Source organism: Myotis nattereri (assembly GCF_964212035.1).
Source record: "Myotis nattereri genome assembly, chromosome: 1".
Taxonomy (NCBI): Eukaryota; Metazoa; Chordata; class Mammalia; order Chiroptera; family Vespertilionidae; genus Myotis; species Myotis nattereri.
In genome coordinates, this window is record NC_138075.1 from 203,259,401 (window position 1) to 203,281,508 (window position 22,108).

Genomic DNA, 22,108 nt, shown 5'->3' on the forward strand with positions numbered 1-22,108 from the left:
CGACACAAGTTTGCCTGGCAGAGGGCAGAGCTGGGCTACGGAAGGCGGACGGGAAGGGTAAGAGGGAATGAGGCCTGCATGCCGACTCCAGCGTCTGTCTCCCACGAGCGCCCGTGGGATTTTCCGCGAGACCTGGGGTTCGGAGCCCAGGGCGGAGACAGAAGCTGTGGGACGTCCCGTCGGCCTTTGTGTTTCTCCTCGTCGGTCCCTGGAACTGCTCCAAGTCGTGACTGGACAGTACTCGACCCACTAGTGATCGCTACTGGCACCTTTGTTAGAGAATGAACTTCCGAAAGCTGACTTTTAAAAATACTTTTTAATGGTCATTGGTGTTTTAGAGAGAGCGGAAGGGAGAGGGATAGATACAAACACTGGAGAGAGAGAAACATCAGTGGGTTGCTTCCTGCATGGCTCCCCCTGGGGATGGAGCCCACGGCCCAAGCATGTGCCGTGACCCCGAATCACCCCAGTGACCGCCTGGTTCGCGGGTCCCCGCTCAACCATGAGCCACACCGGCCAGGGCAAACTCTACCCATTTTTAGTGTCAACTTCCTGCTCATGTGTTTTTTTCTAATCCACTGCCTTCTCGTTTCACCTGTCTTCTGACTCTGAATTTGACTTCGAAGGTATGTGTGCATATTGTGAGGGAAATTTAGGTTAAGGAGATCCAATACATAACTCCATTTAAAGGGCACTCATGATACCTTGTGGTCCTACAAAAGGAAAGGGGTGTCCTCGTTGGTTTGGCTCAGTGGATAGAGCTCTGTGGACGGAAAGGTGCCAGGTTCCATTCTGGTCCAAGGGCACATGCCCGGGTTGCGGGCTTGACCTCCGGTAGGGGGCGTGCAGGAGGCAGCTGATCAATGATTCTCTCTCATCACGGGTGTTTCTATCTCCTCCCTTCCTCTCTGAAATCAATAAAAATATATTTTAAAAAAGACACACACGCCGAAACCGGTTTGGCTCAGTGGATGGAGCGTCGGCCTGTGGACTGGGGGGTCCCGGGTTCGATTCCAGTCAGGGGCGTGTGCCTGGGTTGCGGGCATATCCCCAGTGGGAGATGTGCAGGAGGCGGCTGATCGATGTTTCTCTCTCATCGATGTTTCTGGCTCTCTATCTCTCTCCCTTCCTCTCTGTAAAAAATCAATAAAATATATATTTTTTTAAAAAGACACACACAAAAGGGAAGGGATGAAAATGGGCACCACTCAACCTCTCCAAGTTGTGGGCGCCCACTGCCTGGAGGACCTCACAAACACCCCAGATAAAGCCTCAGCAACAGGGAGAGTACAGGATAAACGTGTAAACTACAGTCGTAAGGCGTAATGTTTTTGTTCTCACTGCATAAGAATAAGTGCTGATAGTAGCTCTCCTATTCGTTTCCATGCTCCACTGTGTCATGCTGCTCATCGTTCCCATCAGGCCAGTGAGTGGGTGTGTGGCGCATGAAGAGCTAGCTCTGTTTCCTCAATATACCTTGTCGCTGGGTGCCTCTTGTCTCTGACTCTAGGAAGGGCAGCATGGGGGGGGGGGGGGCGGTGACAGTTCTCAGGATGCACAGAGCCGTCATTAGCAGGAACCTTCAGCCAGCCCCTTCCCCATATCTTCTTTCACCATCCTCCTTTCCATTAGGATTGACTTTCTCTAAATATGTGAGAACACAGGAGCAGGTGGCAGGGTTATTCCACTGATACTTGTAAGAGCAGCATCCTTACAGTAGAGGGACAGCTGTTCTCTCTTCTATTTAGTGTAAAACTTAACTCTCCAGAGGTCTTAAATCTCACTACTTCTTTTCATATAAGCGAGCTATTCTGCATAAAGGAAAGAATATGATGGTCAAAAATCATTTCCTCACTATAGACTCATTAGTTTTATCATAGGAATTTGCCCAGATTCTGGCAGTAGGTTAATTCCAAGGATTAGTTTTTCAGATTGTGGATTGATTTATCTTATAAACCCCCATACGTGTTTTTCTAGTAATTGTCAGGCAAATTTCTAGCCTAGTGCCGTTTTAAACTCGATACCCAATAAGTTGTTTTAAAAAGAAAATGAAATTGCCCAGCTGGTGTGGCTCAGTGTTTGTGTCGACCTATGAACCAGGAGGTCACAGTTCAATTCCTGGTCAGGGCACATGCCTGATCCCCAGTAGGGGCAGTTCAGGAGGCAGCTAATCAATGATTCTCTCTCATCATTGATGTCTCTCTCAGATCAATAAAAACATATTTTAAAAAATTATTTTGTTACCCTGTCCACTACTTTCCCTAGCTCATGCTTGTAAATGAAAATGTAAATACTACAGAGTAGAGAGTTACCCTTAAAAGGGCTCCTCTATATCAAGCCAATGTTTGAGTAAATGTCCCATTAAGTTAAAACTCAAAGCTTTAAGTAGTGAGATTATAGTGCCAAAAGAAGGTGGGAATACTGTCTTATTAAATAGAATTTCTATATTGACAACTGGTCGTTGTTTTCCAAACTGCTGTAACTACTTTCATGCACTGAATATAATAAAATATTCAAGTTAAATTTGGCATGCCTTGGGAAAAAACTTAATAATGGCATAATTGCAAAGGTATAATTATGGCAGAGCATTGGGAAGAATTTCACCTTTCATTGCTAAAAGTAATAAAGCCAATATATAATTTCATCTATATTAACTGGTATCTATGGGAGTTTGGTCAAGATAATAAGTGGTACCTTGGCAATAAAGTCCATGCTTAGCCTATTATTTTTTTTATTAAAAAGTAAGAGATGAATGCTAAAGAAGTATGTCTCATCACAATCTGTTTACAGGACACAGCATTAGCAAAAGATCCTCCCCCCCCCCTTCTTTTGGTAAGATGATTTTTCATATAGATTTATGTAATATCAAAATAGAGTTCACTAAAATATATTTATGTGTAAATAATGGGTGAATAAGGACTCACACTTGTTAATAATACAACTTTGTTTTCACCTAGAAGCATAATCAAAACAGATAACACTATTTTGAGCATTTACTACTTGCCCCCGCTAGGTTAATTGCTCCTGTTGCAAAATCCTGTCTAATTCTCATATTTTATACACATATATACACAGGCATAAGATATATATTGATTAATAATTTGGATATATAATGAAACGTGGAAAAATAAAATTCAGTTGATGAGATAAAGATAAAATAACTAGTCCCTAGGATATAAAGTTTATTCTTGTTTATAAATGAGGGAACTAAAGATACATGTGGTTAGATAAATTGTGGAGGAATTTATATAACTTCTTGGAAAGATTTTCTATAGAAATTAGTGATATGAGTCTGCTAAATCTATATAAATTGAATTTATTACATTTAAAAATGATTATTATAACAATATGGTTACTAACAATGTACAACTCAACTACTGCTCATATAGACTTTCATAACTTTAAGGAAAATTGTGTTTTTACTAACATTCAGTAATGACCAAGCTAAAAACTTGAAATCATAATTTGTTATATTCCATTTTTTTCTAAGACAAAAGTGAAAGCTAGCAAATTAGAAGTCAAAGATAATTATGATAGCATTAATGATGGAAACCCTGTAATTTTATTTTTTTTCTTGCCATAGAACACAGTAAGCTCTTTAAAATTAATGCCTTAAAACAGAATTTTATGCCCATTTTTCATGTGACTGTGTAACATTTAGGGCTGCAGTTTCAGGTTCGTGAAATAGAAGCAGCGTAGTCTTTAAAGGTCAGATGATTGGGAACAAATCTTATGTAGTATTAACAAAGGATTATGTAGAGAATACAGGCAAAAATGTATTTTTAAAAATTATTGGAACACAGAATGTATTGCATTTTTTCTGTCTTAATATAAGTAGAAATTTAAGAATCAATGTACATTAAATTGCAATACAGATTGCCAAAATAAAGAATTACTATCTAAACACTGGTAAAAAGCCATTTCTCTGTTGGCAGAGGTAGAAAATGATGACATTTTTCTCTTGGTTCATTGGCAGCTTTGTTCAGCTGAAAATATGTTTTGGAGTTTGTGAATAAATATTATTTGTGTTTCCAAACAGGTATATTCTCTTTTTAAAGTATATTTTTTATTGATTTCAAAGAGGAAGGGAGAGGGAGAGGGAGATGGAAACATCAAAGATGAAAGAGAATCATTGATCGGCTGCCTCCTGCATGCCCCACACTGGGGATCAAGCCCACAACCTGAGCATGTGCCCTTGCCCAGAATTGAACCTGGGACCTTTCAGTCTGGAGGCCAATGCTCTATCCACTGAGCAAAACCAGCTAGGACCAAACAGGTGCATTCTTAACACCAGTGTTTTGGACAGCCATAGGTAGTCTTTTGGAAGAAACAGTCTGCATAATGAAAGGAAACTGAGCTGAATGAGATAATTATTATTCCAAACTGGGTTCTGTCACATACTAGATGTGTCACTTTGCACAAGTCACTTAGCCACTCTGAGCCTCTAGTTTCATATCAAAAGATTGCAGTAATGAAAGTAATAATCTTATATGATTCTTAGATTGATACATGCCAAAAGAAATATGGGGTCCTGAATATGCAAAATTAAAAATAGTGTTCATTCATTCATCCATCTAACCATTCATCCTTTAATACATATATGTATGTATTGTTGTCAGACAAAGGGCAAATTGCTTCAGATGTAGCTGTTGATCAGCTCACAATCTCTTCATTACTTTACAGGTCACCAAAGAGATCTAAGAAATTACAAATGGAGGTTATTTTCCTTATCCCCACTGCATTTAGCTTTCCTAAATGTTGTTTATATAAATTGAATAGTTCAGATTTGGATAAAATTGACAATATATATTTTTAGATAGTTGCTAAGTTCACATGTTAAGATTATCTACATTAATAAAAGACAAACACGCAACTTGACCATACCTTTGCTATGCCTTAAGCCAAGCCCACCAGCCAATCAGAGCGAGTATATGCAAATTAACCCAACCAAAGTGGCGGCTGGCGGCCACAGAGCTGGAGCAAGCAGGACGCTTGGTTGCCCCAATGATGGAGGAAGCCAAGCTTCCCGGCCGGCTGCTGCCTCCTCTCAAGCCAACAAAGTTTCAATTAGAGAAGGCAAATAAACCCCAGAAACCTGCTTCCAGCCACCATGGCTACGGAGCTGGAGCAAATAAAAAAAAATAGGAAAGGCTGGGAGCTTTATTCGCCGGGGTCTTGGTCAGTCTGAAAACAGCCATCAGCCCCTCACCCAGGCTGGCCAGGCACCCCAGCAGGAACCCCTACCCTGAAGGGGCTGTGGCCAGCCTGAAAACAGCCATCAACCCCTCACCCAGGCTGGCCAAACCCCCATGGGGTGAGGGTCCCCACTGGGGGGGCTTGACCAGCCTGCAAACAGCCATCAGCCTCTCACCCAGGCTGGCCAGGCACCCCAGCGGGACCCCTACCCTGATCCAGGACATCCTTCAGGGCAAACCAGCCAGCCCCCATCCGTGCACCAGGCCTCTATCCTATATAATAAAAGGGTAATATGCAAATTGACCCTAATAGCAAAACCACTGGGAATGACTGGTCACTATGACACACACTGACCACCAGGGGGCAGACGCTCAATGCAGGAGCTGCCCCCTGGTGGTCAGTGCGCTCGCACAGGGGGAGCTCTGTTCAGCCACAGGCCAAGCTAATGGCTGCCAGCACAGCGGTAGTGTCGGGAGCCTCTCCTGCCTCCTCAGTAGCAATAAGGATGTCCTACGGCAGCTTAGGTCTGCTCCCTGCTGGCAAGTGGACATCCCCCGAGGGCTGCCAGGCTGCCAGAGGAATGTCTGACTGCCAGCTTGGGCCCGATCCCCCAGGGGATCAGCCAGCCACAAGCTGGCTGATGGCTGCAAGCACAGCGGCAGTGGCGGGAGCCTCTCCTGCCTCCATGGCAGTGGTAAGGCTGTCTGACTGTGGCTTAGGCCCGCTCCCACTGGGCCTAAGCCCTCAGTCAGATATCCCCTGAGGGCTCCTGGGCTTCCAGAGGAATGTCTGACTGCCAGCGTAGGCCCATTCCCACAGGGAGCAGGCCTAAGCAGGCAGGTGGACATCCCCCAAGGGCTCCCAGGCTGCCAGAGGGCACAGGTGGGCTGAGGGACCCCCCCCTCTAGTGCATATATATTTTATCATTTTTTTTATTTTCAATTAGAGTTGACATATATAATTATATTAGTTTCAGATGTACACCCCAGTGATTAGATATTACATAACTTACTAAGTGATCATCCTGATAAATCTCACACCCATCAGACACCTTACTTAATTATTAGAATATTATTGATTATATTCCCTATGCTACACTCTACATCCCAATGGCTATTCTGTAACAATTTGTACTTCTCAATTCCTTCACTTTTTTTTACCCATATATTGATTTGTACTGCATATTATTAGGAAATCTTGTCTAGGTTTATTCTTATAGGCAGTAAAGCTCAAGGGTTTTCCTCTTACCTTCCATTGTTTGCCTCAAATAAATGATCTTAAGTCAGAGTTCTGTTTCTTTGTGGGATGTGCCCACAAAGAAACGGAATCTACCATCTCACTTCATCAAATTGTGTTTCTTCGCCTTTCACTGTGTTTGTAAACTTTAACAAGTGTAATAAGATACTGTGTTTGGCTTTTGGCAAGCATCTGTTCAGTGTCAGAGTCAAATTTAGAAACATATATATAGCCAGCAGGTCATCTTTTCACAAACTGGTCTATTATAAATTTCTCTAGCAGAGCAACATTTGTTGGAGAATTTTTCGACATAAAATAATATAAAGGTATGTGTCTGATCCTTCTAAAAAACCTTGGCATTTAAACAGAATATAAAGCTGGATTATGTAAGGACTTTATTGCCAATAGTCATATTACATAAAGCTTTGCATGTTATGAAAACTTATGTGTATTCTCCAGTGAAATTACTCTCTATGCTTTATAATAGCATTTTAATGGACTGAGAAAGTTATGCTATTAAATTTTAAATTCTTTAAATTATAAGTTGTTAAAATATTTAACATCCTCTGAGTCCTGATTTTAGCTTACATAATTTATAGCTACTTTTATGCTCAATATTAATGAAAAAATCTTGATTTATTAAATCAGGTATATGAATCACTGCACCTAATTTTACAGAGCTTTCTGTACTTGTACTGAAGTGAGAAAATTTTATATATTTGACAATTGTGCTTGAGTATTTCTGATTAATGAGGCTCTTAGAGCTAGGGCTGTTTATGAGATGCATTTGAAATGTATTGCAAGTATTATTCCACAAATTACTATAACTATATAGATTACTCCTAGTGATTTTAAAATTTACTATTTTGAAATAAAAAGTTTTTCAAAGAAAAGCAACGATTAAAATGTTGAACTGACTAACCACATCTGTCCAACTGAAAAGATTCTCTACTCCATTCTCTAATTTCCATCTAAACAGCCACTATTACTTTGCTCTTGCTTTCTTCCTCTACCTTTTCCTCCTCTCCAATCTTTCTTCTTCCCACTGATATGCCTATTTGTTAGGTCTAAATCAATCATATACTCCCTTCACTCTCCAAAGTGAGTAGAAACTATGTAGAGAGTTTATAGGAAGACAGACTGTTTTCTTAGCAGAATTGAGCCTTTCCCCTCTGACTCAACCAGAAGGGAGCGGAGAGGCTGTTAGCACAGGAAAAAATAAAAATGAAATGGTATTATTATTATTATCAGCCATTTGCTTTTCGACTTTGCAACAATAACATATATATGCCTAAATGTAAAACTTTTAAATGTAAATTATTACTTATAATAATTGAAATAAGGAACTGACATTGTTTAAAAGAAAACCTTTAGATGTGTACCAAGTCTTAGGCTTTTTCTCTTAAACTGCTGAGAAGAAGGTATTGGGGCAAAATGTTAGCTTCTTCAGATCAATTAACGTCAATTTAGGCAAAGTCATAGTCCTGGTGAATGAAAACTTCAGAAAAGTTCATTGCAGATACATGTTTTGTAAATGACTTTTTAGAACACATTTCCATATCCTTCCCCCAATACTCAATCTACCCCATGCAAAGAGTATAGTGTTCTCTGGTAAGAACCCATTTGTCATCACATGTCAGTCTTTATAATATCCCAAAAGATGTTTTATTGACTTGTAAACTTTGCGGTAAAAAATATTCTTATTTTTCAGGATGTCAAACTTGGGACAATTTGACTCTGATTTTTACCAATCTAATTATACCATTGAGAATCAGGAGCAGAGTTGTAATGACTCCAATGCCTATGGAAATCTTTATGGATCCGGAGAGTAAGTACCTTATTTTGAAAAAATATGTTCTCATTTTAGAAGTAATAATATTATGGCAGGTAGGGAAGTTTCCTTGGAGGAAGCAAAAGCATGTCTTTGTAAAATGCCCAAGAAGAAAGTGAGGAAAGGGCAGAGAAATGAATTCAGTTCTCCAAGAATCCCCATGATCACCTCAGACCCATTTATAGCTGAATGGCTTGACTCTCTTTTCAAAATAGAACTTAATAAGGAGCCTGAATCTAGGGACTGTATTTTCTGTAACACTGCTTGAAAAACGTATTTTATTCAATTTAATTAATGTTTATTAGGTGCCTGCTGTGTGTCAGGAATAAAAAAAAAGGGGGGGGCACTATAAACTCAAAGATAAAAGAGAAATTCATAATCTCTTACCTCACAACATTTAAGAATTGAAGTTGTGGAGGTGCTATTGTAATATGCTGTTATAACACAGTGTGAAAATTCCTAAAGGGAACCAAGATAAACATATTTGAGAATGTGTTAGTAATTTGAGTTGACAGTTCAACTTGAGTTGAAATCAATAAAAATGATTAAAAATTTAGTATTTATCCTTTACCAGTGCCCAAAATGAGGATTTAGAGTGAGAAGAATTTGCTTCAAGTTCTGGCTCTTGCATTTGTTCTTTGTGACCTTGGGAAAGACTTGACTTCCCTGATTGGTGTCTTAACTGAGAAATGAGGACATTAATAAGAGGACAATAATAATACCCACTTCATGGAATTATCATGAAGAATATTTGTGATAATGTGTAGGAAAGTAGACATTTAAGTAAAACCACTATAAAAATGTTATTTACTGCCCTGACTGGTTTGGCTCAGTGGATAGAGCATCGGTCTGCGGACTGAGGGGTCCCAGGTTCGATTCTGGTCACAGGTATGTGTCTTGGTTGCGGGCACATCCCCAGTGGGAGGTGTGCAGGAGGCAGCTGATTGATGTTTCTCTCTCATCGATGTTTCTAACTCTCTGTCCTTCTCCCTTCCTCTCTGTAAAAAATCAATAAAATATATATATATTTTTAAAATGTTATTTACTTATGCAATTATTAGAGGCCTGGTGCACAGATTCATGCACCGGTGTGGTCCCTCGGCATGGCCTATGGGAATTGGGCCGAAACTGGCAGTCCAATGCCACCTGCCTGCCGCTCCCGCTCATCCCGGCCCGGCCCCGCTGCGCCTGCTGTAGGCTTCTGCCCATTCAGTCCCAATCAGGAGAGGCTTGCATCTGGCGCCTGTCTGTCAGCTGAGCAGCACTCCTACTGTGGGAGCACACTGACCACCAGGGAGCAGCTCCTGCATTAAGCATCTGCCCCCTGGTGGTCAGTGCGTGTCATAGAGACTTAGGCTTTTATGTATATAAATGGGTGAAGCCCTGGTCAGGTGATTTAGTTGGTTGGAGCATCTCCTGTACACTAAAAGGTTGCAGGTTCTATTCTTGGTCGGGGTGTGCACCAGAAACTGATCGATGTTTCTCTCTCACATCAATATTTCTCTCTCTCTCTTTCTCTCTCTCTCTCTCTCTCTCTCATTCTCTCTCTCTCTTTCTCTCTCTCTCTCTATGACTCTCTCTCTCTTTCCCTTCCTCTATCCCTCCCTTCCTTTCTCTAAAAACCAATGAAAACACATCCTAAGGTGAGGGTTAAAAAAAATGAGTGAAAAGGACAAGGTCATGTCGAATTGGCTCAATCACCGTAGAATCCAACAACAGAAAAATAACTTCATATTGTTCCTTGGATTTATACCTTGGAAGGTCAAGAAAAATAAAAATAAAAATGTGTTTCAGGCAGAGCAGTTTGAGCATTGAGGTATTACAGGATAGTAACTCAAAATATATAATCCATACAGAGAGATATCTAAAAATTTTCAGCTCTGTCCTGTTGTTTTATTGAAAGGAACCAGTCACCTTGAATTTCTGTTTCTTTTCTCCCTTCTCTGCTCCATTTGGGCTAAGCACCTGGGGAGCACCTGCAATCTATATTTTCAGGCTAAACTATCCTGCAATGTCTAATAAGGGGGCGATAAAGCTTTCCCCTTTAAGCAGGGACTCATGAGCACAGCTTTCTCCCACACCCAACCCAGCCCAGTTTCTTTCTCCATTTGATTTTACATATCACTGTTGCCCAGAAATCAAGATGACCAAGAGATGGAAGTTAATATAACCAAATGAGGAAAACTCTTGATTATATTATATCAGGTTGATGGCCTTGCCTGCTTATTAGCATTTAAACCCAAGTCCTTATTTGGAGGCGGTAACATTTAAATTCTAACCCACACTGCATGTCTCAGGAATTAGAAAAGGCCATTCTAGCTGTGGTAGTTTTATGAGAACATAAAACATGGACACGGGCCAGCGAATTACTAGTGCACATCAAACTCCAGAGATTTGACCTTTTATTCATTCAGTGAAAAGTTCAATTAAAATACTCCCCAAGTCAAAATAATATGTTGATTATCCTGGCAAAAGATATAGGAATCAAGAGGGTAGTTAGTTACAATGTTGTAATCAATTAATCTATCACTCTGTCTCTGTCCTCTCCCATATCTCTCCTCCCCAGTAAATGGGAGCTTCCTTTAAAAGGCTTGTTCAGCTCAATGGCATGTTAATTGGAAAGCTGGTTGAGTGTACTTACTAAAACAATGAAGATATTTGTATTTCAAAACTACTTCTCTTATTTTAGAATGAACAAGAAGGAGCGTTCTCATTTTAAAATTTCTGTCCAGTCCTTTGGGTAGGCATCATTTCCAATCACTGCTAGGCTATATTTTCCCACTATATGTATCCAGTTTTTGAAATGGGAAAACTGTTCAAATTATTAAGAGAAAGAAATAGATATTTCTGCAGAAAGGTGACAACTGGAAAACTCCCTTTGAATGTGGACAGTATATTTGGTAGGACATTAACAGACCAGTACTGAGTCATCATTTCATTGGAACTCCCAGGTCTGATCATTCTCTGGTGTTTAAACATAGCTAATGGCATGTCAGTGGCACATGGCTACTGTGCGCTCGCTGGACTAGCCAGGATTTGGGAATGTTGCATAGGCTAACTACCCTAGCTACACTTTCCTAAACCACTCTACCCTCCAACTGATCCTATATAATATGTTCTTACCAAGGACACGCAGAATGCCTGATTTGCCTGGCTCAGTGGGAGACTTACATAGATAAAATGCTCCTGGAGGTTCTGACTACATTCTTTTAGCCAACAGTGTAGATATGTCATATTGTTGTCTCATGCTGTTGGAGGTATTGCAAATTCTGAAACCTTTGTCGCCTCAGGTGAAATACACATACACCGAATGTGATTCTAAGTGTGGAGATAGACTTACAATGAATGGGACTTATTTGATGGTACATTTTGTACCATCTGATTACACTCTGACTCTCCATCTGACCCTGAGAGTGAGCGCACCACCTGTATCTCCCCAGGAACGGACTGACAAAAGAAAGCAGCTCAGTGAAAAGCTTCATGATGGAAGTCCAGACCTATAGTTTTAGAAAACAAAGCCTCCAATAAAATATGTAGTTAGTGATTTCATGATGGGGCGCAGGGAACTGAGTGCAATAAACCAGCCTGCAACCACAGAAATCATAACTGAGTCTTCGAACGATGACCTTCTACACTTGCATCAGACGATGGATGTTAAGTCTTGTTGATTCAGAAAGAGGTCGAAAACTTCCCCCAGCAAGAGACTGTGCCTCATCTTAACACAGCATTACGTAAGTGAAGACCAGCCGCTGGAGGGTCGTCGGAACATTATGGTATGGGGAATGAAAGGGGGAATATTGACGAATTGGTGTGCGTACCCAGGGTTTTTATGTAGATCAGGTGTGTGGTCAGTGCTTTATGACTCAGACACAGAAATCCTGACATGAGTAGAGTGGAGGTTCTTCTGGAAGGAAAACACGGAATGGCTGGGATGTTGTCCAAGTCACTTTAGATATTCCAGGGACACCAACATGGGAAAAACCTAAAGGCGATCATCACAGAAGAGATTCAAACTCTTAGCCTCCTAATCGCATTGTTTTCTTTGAGAAAGTGACTAACTGGAAAGGTAACTATTACAGATACAGATGCGCTGCCAGGGTGTGTGAAAGATGTTTAGAATTCTTTAGTGTAAGTATCAGGAAAAAAAGAGCAGACAAATACTTAGCTAATGCTTATTGATCACGTTTTGTGTGCCCAACACTATTCTAAGTGCTTTACTTATTTTTGCTAATTTAATTCACCACAACTTTGAGTTATCTTATCCTCATTTTACAGATGAGAGACTGAGGCACAGAGTGTGAGGTAATTTGCATTCTATATAATAAAAGCCTAACATGCTAAGTGTCCGGTCGTCTGGTCTGCTGTTCAACCAATCAAAGCATAATATGCTAATGATATGTTAAGGCTGCTATGATGTCCTGACCACCAGGGGTCAGACAGTTGGCCAGTCGACCAGTCAACCAGTCACTATGACATGCACTGACCACCAGGGGGCAGACGCTCCAACCAATAGGTTAGCTTGCTACTGGGGTTTGGCCGATTGGGATTGAGCGAGATGTGCTGGACACATCCTGGAGCCCTCCCACAGTCCCTCCAAGCTGGCCAACCTCTCACATCCCTCCCCAGCCCCAATCGTGCACCAGTGGGGTCCCTCAACCTGGCCTGAGCCCTCTTGCAATCTGGGACCCCTCGGGGAATGTCGGAGAGCTGGTTTCATCCTGACCTCCAGTAGATTATAAAATTGGGATTTGAACCCAGCAGTCTGACTTCAGTGGCTGAATTGGTTAACTGCTCTACTTGGCTCAGGACAAATCTACCGTTGGACTCTCCTTATAGGCAGAAATGTAACTCCACAGAGTCAGGAAGCAAAAGAAGGGAAATCTGACCAAGAATGTTGCCAGTTATAAAAGAGAATTTTGCAATCACTTCACAGTTGCTTGAAGTGGTGGGTATATCAATCTGACTCATGCAATTGCCTTTGATAGGCTACTAATTCATAGGCTTCACAGAGCAATTAGCAGCGTCCAGTCCATTCGTCCTGATTTTTTTTTTTATGGAAGGATACTGTAGGCTTAAAAGACATCACTGAAAATATAAGAGAATGTCACTGGCATAGTCATTCAAAATTGGAACCACCTAGTAAAAAAGGATAACGCTAGAAAACATGGGATTCAGTGTTGATTCAAGATGTATGGTTAAAATTATGGTTCAGAGTCATTTGTCAGTGAAAGGCCTAAAACAAGAGAATTGGTTATTCGCAGGGTTTTTCTGGGTTGGAGTGTGGATTAATGATGTGATTATTTTGGTACTGCTTAGGTTTCCTTCACGGAGATATGGTATTAATTGCTATAGTCAAAGTTATAAGATAAAAAGAGAAACTTTAATTTAGAAAATGATCATGGTAATTTTTAAAGATAAAGAATTTTGAGGTTTCTTTTATAGGAAAAATTTAAAAATTTTATTTTCTAAATAATGGTGGAGGGATTTTAATATTAACCCTCCATTATAACAAGGCCAATAGAGGCTAAGCTCCTGTTGAACATGTTTTGTTGGATGAAGTAGCAGGAATAGAGAGAGGAAAAAGAAAAGGAGAGGACCTGGCTGGTACTGGACAATTTTTTTTCCCTATAAAAATGTGTTTTGCTCTTGGCAGGGGTGGGGGTGTGTCCAACACTGAATCCCCTCATTCATAGAGATTGCTTTGCCCGGAGTAATTGTGGAAGTTATGTTTCCTTAAGCCTGGTTATTAGCACCTGGGCATGAGTTTTGGTGAGGCCAGGGCAATATGTCAATGAAATAGTCTTTAGACACTAGTCCATTCAATCATCTCTATTTGCCCCTTTTATTCTTCTAGAACTGGTTACATTAAAAAAAAAAACATATCTAGGGAAAGCTTTATCAACTAAAAGCCATTCAGTTTCGTATATATAATCCATTTCTACCAGCACTTTTGATAGTGGGCCTACTTTTTTTAAAAAGAAAGATTAGAGCCTAGTCAGCGTGGCTCAGTGATTGAGCATTGACCTATGAGCCAGGAGGTCATGATTCGGTTCCCAGTCAGGGCACATGGAGGAGGCATTCAGGGGGCAGCCAGTCAATGATTCAAATCAATGATTCTCATCCTTGATCTCTCTCTCTCTCTCTCTCTCTCTCTCTCTCTCTCTCTCTCTCTCTCTCTCTCCTCTCTCTCTCTTCCTTCCTCTCTGAAATCAATAAAAGTATTTTCTTTTTTTGTAAAGGAAGATTAGAAATATGCCACATGATTACAGGAACAATAACAGTAATCAGCATATGGTTTGGAACAGCGATTTTCAACCCTTTTTATCTCTGTCTCACATTATCTAATTGCTAAAATTCTGCAGCACACAAACATATATGTTTTGCCGATCTGAGAAGAAAAGGTATAATTTTGACTCATTCACACCAGATGGCTATTGTGTTGGTTGTTGTCATTTTTTAAATTTGACAATATAAGGGGAAAAAAGGTTAGTGCCCCTGACTACATAGTCAGGTATTGCATTTTTAAAAAATTCTTGCAGCACAGCAGCCAGTTGAAAATTGCTGCTGTGGGTGATTCAAGAAGTATTATACCAGGTCCCTGCCCTTAATGAGCTTGTGGTGGGTTAGTGAATGATTAAATGTATATATATTTCTATTTTATAGCTTTATTTTTCAAAAGAGGTTATCTTCTCTTTCAGGCTTACTCATATAAGGGAGGATGAGTATGTTATTCTTAGACTTCATATTAAGATGAATGTTGGAAGGAAAGTATAAAAAGCCATTTTGTAAGTATTTTAACATAAAGAGATCCCAGAGAGCTACAAAGTTTAGAATCCTGGGCTGTATTTTTAGCTTAGTTTAGCCTACGATATTATGATCAGATAAACAACGCATATTAATAAGGACAATTTATATTTCTTCCCCTTCCTTCAAAAAAAAAAACAACACACAATTAAAAATCACCAAATAATGTCACACACTCTTTCTTCCTTTTTCTAGCTTTCACAAGAAATTATTTACTAAGATTGTTGTTTTCCAGCTTCCTGACACAAATGATGAAATAAAAAAAAAAAAAACAAGCAAAAGCATGGTCAAGGAGGTGTCATGTTTGACAAGAAACATCTTTGGACAAACTAAATTGCATACTTCAAAGAGGGACGCTACTGAATACTTTTAGTTAGGTGCTCACAGATCATTTGATTGGCAATAATTGTCTGGGAATGGCCAGAGCTAGAAAGTCTATTTCTTTATGGACAGCAGTCAGTTTATACATTTGTTTTTTTCCTATGAATTGGCTATACTGTTAAAATTGTGATTTACACTTGCTGCTTCCACACATTTATAAAGACGTTCATGTTTGGTGATTGCCATGAATATCAGTGAAAGAGGCAGAGTGCTCAGCCAGCGTCAGTTCAGAGACGGACACCTGCTGTGTTCTGTGATTCTGGGCAAGTCATTCAGTCTCCAGGAACCTCTATTTCTCTTTCTGCAAAATGGGACTAAAATGACAGATTTTACCTTACTAAGTCTAATTACATGGGAAAATGTGAGAAAAAGTGACAGCATGTTGTACATAATCAGTCAATATTAGTTGGTATGGATCAGTCTCTTAGAAGTCTTTTTATGACCAGGGACTTCACTTTTTTTGATTAAAGTTCAACTCTAAGAAAGTTATTTCTTTCATGCTTAAATATTCATAAAACCTGGGATAATTCATGAAAGAGAAATTGTAGTTTCCTTCATTTCCTTGATTTGTCATGATATCCCTTTCTTAGATGCATAAATACCAGTGTTTTCCTTTCTCTAGACAGCAAGCCAGTGAGCAGCCTCAGCTTGCCTTTGTCCCACCGGAGATGCTCATGTCATCAGGTTACACTGGACAATATTTTCAGCCAGCATCCAACCCGGATTATTATTCACAGTCTCCTTATGCTGACAGTTTTGATGAAGAGCCTCCTTTGCTAGAAGATAAGTTAAGGAAGTGTTGTTAATGTGTGTACAGCTCGAGAGTAATAGCAATAATGAGCACGTAACGTGTGCTGTCAGCATGATGCATACAGTGTTTTGTGTGTGACTGTTCCACGTGTAAACAAATCTGCCTCTTCAAGACACTTAACCCAGTGGAAGTCTGCCGCATGTTTGTGTGGGGGGAATCAGAAGGAGGTATGTGCTATTGCTGCAGTTACCTCAGGTGCCTTCACTGTTTCTTAAATTTGAACTCCCTGGCAATGTCTACACAACAGTGAAGACATCATTTCAAAAAGTGGTTATAGCAGAGTAACCACCCTCCCCACCCCACTTAATGAAACTGCTTCCCTTCCCACTTTACACAGATCGGAGAAAATTTCTTGATTATTTTTTCTCTTTGTGATTACCCCCATCAAATGTATAGTATATTATAAGAAAGAGCACTTATTATAATTTTTCATTTTGAATCTAGGGATTTCTAAGCATTGCTCTAATATGTTCTTCATGTTGAGTGACTTTGTGAAAGTCTCAAGCTTCATCTATAAAATATATGAAAAGACCTTAGGCACAATTTCTGTGATAAGGTGATGAATGACATTTGCAGCTTTTTTAGAGTGTACATTAAGACAACCTATAAAATTATGAATCTATAATAAAACATCCCCTGCACAAAAACATGTTATTTGAAACTGTGCTTGTTTATAGCTTAAGTGCTTTTTTGTCTAAAAGGCTTGTTTGGTTTTGTGTAAGAATGACAACTTTGGCTATTTGGTAATATACAATCAATATGTTAACAAATACACCTTGAAGGCTAATAGTCAATTTAAGTCTATCAGACCAGAAAAATTACTGTGACATTTGGTATTTGTAAAATAGTCTAATGTTTGTGTTTCAAAGGCCAATGACACAATTTGCATAAAAAATAAATATATTAGTTCATTTTTATAGCACTTATATATCTTATACTTTACTACCACTAGATGACAGTAAAACAATAATTTTGCATTAAAATTTCACAGCAATTTTTCTACCTTATTTTGTATAAGGTGTAATATTAGATTATCTACAATTAATAATACTTATAATCTCATTTGCATACTTTGTAATACATTTGAAAGCAAAATATAAGGTGGGGCAAAAGTAGATTTACAGTTGTTTGTATGGAAAAAATACCATCCTATCTAATAAAAGAGAAACATGGTAATTAGCGTACGACCGCTACCCTTCCCATTGGCTAATCAGGGTGATATGCAAATTAACTGCCAGCCAAGATGGCGGCCGGCAGCCAGGCAGCTGGAAGCGAACATGAGGCTTGCTTGCTTCAGTGATGGAGGACTCCAATGTTCCCTGCCCAGCCTCTGAACTGCAACTCTAAGCAACTATGTTACAAATATAGAAGCTAAACAAAACCCTAGAAACCTGTTTTAGTCACTGGGCTTCAGCCAGCAGGATCGCAACATTGTTTCAAATATAGAAGGTAAACAAAGGCCAGAAACCTGCTTTCAGCAGCGGAGGCCTAAGAGCTGGAGCCAAGCCTCAAGCTAAAGCTGGCCCAGAATAAAAAAAAAAAAAGAAAAAAGGAGCGGTTGGGAGCTTTAGTCACCCTCCAGCCTGAAAACAGCCCTCAGCCCCTCACCCAGACTGGCCAGGCACCCCAGTGGGGACCCCCACCCTGAAGGGTGTGTAACCAGCTGCAAACAGCCATCATCCCCTCATCCAGGCTGGCCAGGCACCCCAGTGGGGACCCCCACCCTGATCCAGGACACCCTTCAGGGCAAACCAGCCGGCACCCACCCCCCACCCGTGCACCAGGCCTATATCCTATATAGTAAAAGGGTAATATCCCTCCCAGCACCGGGATCAGCGGAGCCATGAGGCCTCCCGGCACCGGGATCAGCTTGACAGGGAGCAGCGTCCAAACCCCCTGATCGCCCTGCGGCTCTGTGTGTGACAGGGGGCGGGACCACAACCTCCCTATCCGCCCTGCTCTGTGCGTGACACGGGAAGGCTCCCCAACCCCCTGATCAGCCCTGCTCTGTGCCTGATAGGGGGGAGCTCCCCAACCCCCTGATTGCCCTGCGGCTCTGTGTGTGACAGGCTGTGGCCCCCCGAACCCCCCTAGGGCCCTGCTCTGTGTGTGACAAGATGCGGCGCCCCCCCCCCCCCGCCCCACGGTTTCTGCTCTGTGTGTGACGGGGTAGAGCCATAACCTCCCCATCAGCCCTGCCCTGAGTGTGACAGGGTGCGGCGCCCCAATCCCCTGATCCGCCCTGCTCTGTGAGTGACGGGGGGAGCTCCCCAACCCCCTGATCGACCCTGCTCTGTGCGTGACAGGGGGGAGCTCCCCAACCCCCTGATCGACCCTGCTCTGTGCATGACGGGGTGGCGCCGCAACCTGCCCATCAACCCTGCCTTGAGTGTGACAGGGGGCGGTGCCCCAACCTCCCAATCAGCCCTACCCTGAGCGTGACTGAGGGTGGCATCGCAACCTCCCAATCCGCCCTGCTCTGTGCATGACAGGGGCGGCGCCCCAACTCCCCAATCAGCCCTGCTCTGTGCATGACAGGGGGCAGCGCCCCAATTCCCCAATCGGCCCTGCTCTGAGCCTGACCAGGGGCTGCACCTAGGGATTGGGCCTGCCCTCTGCCACCTGGGAGCAGGCCTAAGCCAGCAGGGCATTATCTCCCGAGGGGTCCCAGACTGCAAGAGGGCACAGGCCGGGCTGAGGGACCCCTCTTCCCCCCGAGTGCACTAATTTTTGTGCACCGGGCCTCTAGTAATTAATAAATAACAGTAACATGAAACATGTTTTATGTTTCATGTTTCATGTACTCACAACTGTAAATCTACTTTTGTCACACCCTGTATTATGGCAATGTATTTTGGTAGAAAATACATAAAATCTTTTTTCTTATGAAAATATTTAGTTTGTCTTAGGTTCATTTACTGTTTTATGACTCAATGTTGAAACATATATAGAAGTTAATTATTCCATTAAATAAATTATTGAAATCAGTAATTATGTCTCATAAAGCTTTGATTTTCTTTGGGAATAATTATTATGCATTTTCAGAAAAAAAGATGTTTTTAATTAAAGGCCACTTTATTGTGGCAAACACTGAAAACATTGTTAGTATAAATGTCTAAATTGAAAATGAAGTTTGAAAGCAACATAAATTTTAGGTGAAATTAATTCACCTACTGTATTTCTCAATTTTTTAAAGTATGCTCTTTTAAAAATTACATTAGACATTCTGACCCAGCAGTTTTCAACCTTTCTTTTTTATCTTATGGCACACTAATTACTAAAATTCTGTGGCACACCGAAACTATATATAATATAATATAATATAATATAATATAATATAATATAATATAATTAATATAATATTCTGCAGATATGACAAAAAATAGGCATGATTTTAATTCATTCACACCAAACAACTATTGTTGTGTTGGATTTTGAAATTTTTTATTTGACAATTTAAGGGAAAAGAGGTCAGTGCTCTGACAAAATAATCAGGTATTGCCTATTTTAAAAATTATTGCGGCACACTGGTTGAAAATCGATATTCTAACCTCATTTTAAGCTTGGACAACTGCTTATATTCTCCAAAGTGTATGTTCATTAAGAAATAATAGCCAAAACCGGTTTGGCTCAGTGGATAGAGCGTCAGCCTGCTGACTGAAAGGTCCCAGATTCGATTCCGGTCAAGGGCATGTACCTGGGTTGCTGGCACATCCCCAGTAGGAGATGTGCAGGAGGCGGCTGATCGATGTTTCTCTCTCATCGATGTTTCTAACTCTCTATCTCTCTCCCTTCCTCTCTGTAAAAAATCAATAAAATATATTTTTAAAAAAAGAAATAATAAATCCACTGTGAAAAGAAAAAGAATGCAACATAAATGTTATAATGTAGATTATTTGCCCACAATTAATTTAACCAACCAGATTTTTTTATTTTCAAGCTCGGGATAGTAGTCATCAATCTGAATGTGAAATGAGTGAGAGATATGCTTTCCATCCTAGTTCATACCAACTGCTGCCTGACTGTCTGAAAAATGTCAAGGTCCCTGTTAAAGCAAGGCTTCTTTGGGTCATGGCCATTATTAAAGCCCGCCTGGCCTTCTCTGTATAGAAATGTCAGCTTTGCAAGGTGTTCAGGTGGTATGAGCCACTGCAAAAGTTGAACTATGTATACTCTGTATACTCTATATCTTTGGTCAAAGAGAGTTACTAAATTCTAGGAAGGGAAGTTGAATGCCACATACAAATGATTTAGGGAGATGATCCTTCACATGGGAGAATTGTGCTCAATTAAAAAAAATACAACCATTATCATATTGAATGCCATTGATTTGATAAAAAGCATGGATTCTGTGGTTGTTTATTTTTGTGGGATGGGTTGTACCCTTATACCAACCACTTCCTACCTGTCCCACAGCCTCTGGCAACCACTTTTCTACTCTGTTTCTATAAGTTTGACTATTTTTTAAAATAAATTTTAGATTCAACATATAATTGATATCATGCAGTATTTGTCTTTCTTGACTTGTTTCACCTCACATAATGCCCTCAAGTTCTATCCATGTTATTGCAAATGGCAGGATATTTTATTCCACCACTTACAAAAGGGAACAGTTAACTTGTCTCAAGAATTTAATCTCGCCCTAGCTGGTTTGGCTCAGTGGATAGAACGTTGGCCTGCAGACTGAAGAGTCCCAGGTTCGATTCCTGTCAAGGGCACATGCCCAGGATGCGGGTTCCATCCCCAGTAGGGGGTGTGCAGGAGGCAGCCGATCAATGATTCTCTCTCATCACTGATGTTTCTATCTCTCTCTTTCCTTCTCCCTTCCTCTCTGAAGTCAATAAAAACACATTTTAAAAAAGAATTTAATCTCTACATAGACTCAACTGCACAGAGCATTTAGCGTGTAAAAATATGCGTGCACATCATGATTCCGTTTACTTGCCGAAAAGGCCATCCCCTTTCTTCTCTGTGGCATTTCAGGCAGGCAGCATTCTCCTCTCAGAGGACGTCCCAGACCTGGGACAAATATCTCTAGTTTAAATAGTTCTTCTAGGGAAAAATTATACTACGTTTGATATTTCCAAAGTGTTAGCAATGGAAATTGCAAGGAAAGGATATGTCTAAATGGGCAATAGGATGGGACTCTGGGTCTACCGTTACATTTTAGTTTTTACTGTAGAATGTTCATTTCTCAATTTTCATCTAGATTTTAAGCTTGTATTGGCTACATAAGTCAGGGATACTTTTTCTTATGGAAGAAAATTGTCTACAATATTTCTCTTAGCTCACTGTTTGCAAATAAAAATATAATTTTATTTACTTATGCTTTAAATTTTTACTTGGAGTTTTAGATTACGAAGTTACAACAATCAGATTAAAAGTCTAAGCAAGTGAATCAAACATAGTAACTTTAATAAAAGAATATTACTGATGTTTATTTTTCTAATATTTGATGTTTATATTTGATGTTCTATATTCTGAGGTTTATATTTCTAATATAAATACTTTTATATATTTATATTACCTTCCCCCCCACTTTTTTTTTTTTGCAGAACTTGGAATTAATTTTGATCACATATGGCAAAAAACCTTGACAGTGTTAAACCCACTGAAGCCAGCAGATGGCAGCATTATGAATGAAACCGACCTGGCTGGGCCCATCCTGTTCTGTGTGGCGCTGGGAGCCACCCTGCTTCTGGTAAAGGACAGCAGCATCAGATTTAAACGTGTGTCCTTTCCAATGCGATTTTTGCAGAGTGCTTTGGAAACACAGAAGGCAGTATGTCACTTTATACAGGGAAAATTGTCTGTTTAATTTGTGGCTACATTTTTTGGGGGTGAGATAG

General features: G+C 40.5%; 1 protein-coding gene across 1 annotated transcript in view; it reads left to right on the top strand.

Moving 5' to 3' along the window:
- The first annotated feature begins 54 nt into the window (after positions 1-54).
- YIPF7 (Yip1 domain family member 7) overlaps positions 55-22,108 on the top strand; it is a 29,785-nt gene continuing 7,731 nt past the window's right edge. Inside the window, exons 1-4 of the mRNA XM_081084075.1 lie at positions 55-626; positions 8,144-8,260; positions 16,071-16,231; positions 21,815-21,960. Of these exons, the coding sequence (XP_080940201.1) occupies positions 8,145-8,260; positions 16,071-16,231; positions 21,815-21,960 (423 nt within the window). The 5' untranslated portion in view covers positions 55-626; position 8,144. The remainder of the gene's footprint in view (positions 627-8,143; positions 8,261-16,070; positions 16,232-21,814; positions 21,961-22,108) is intronic.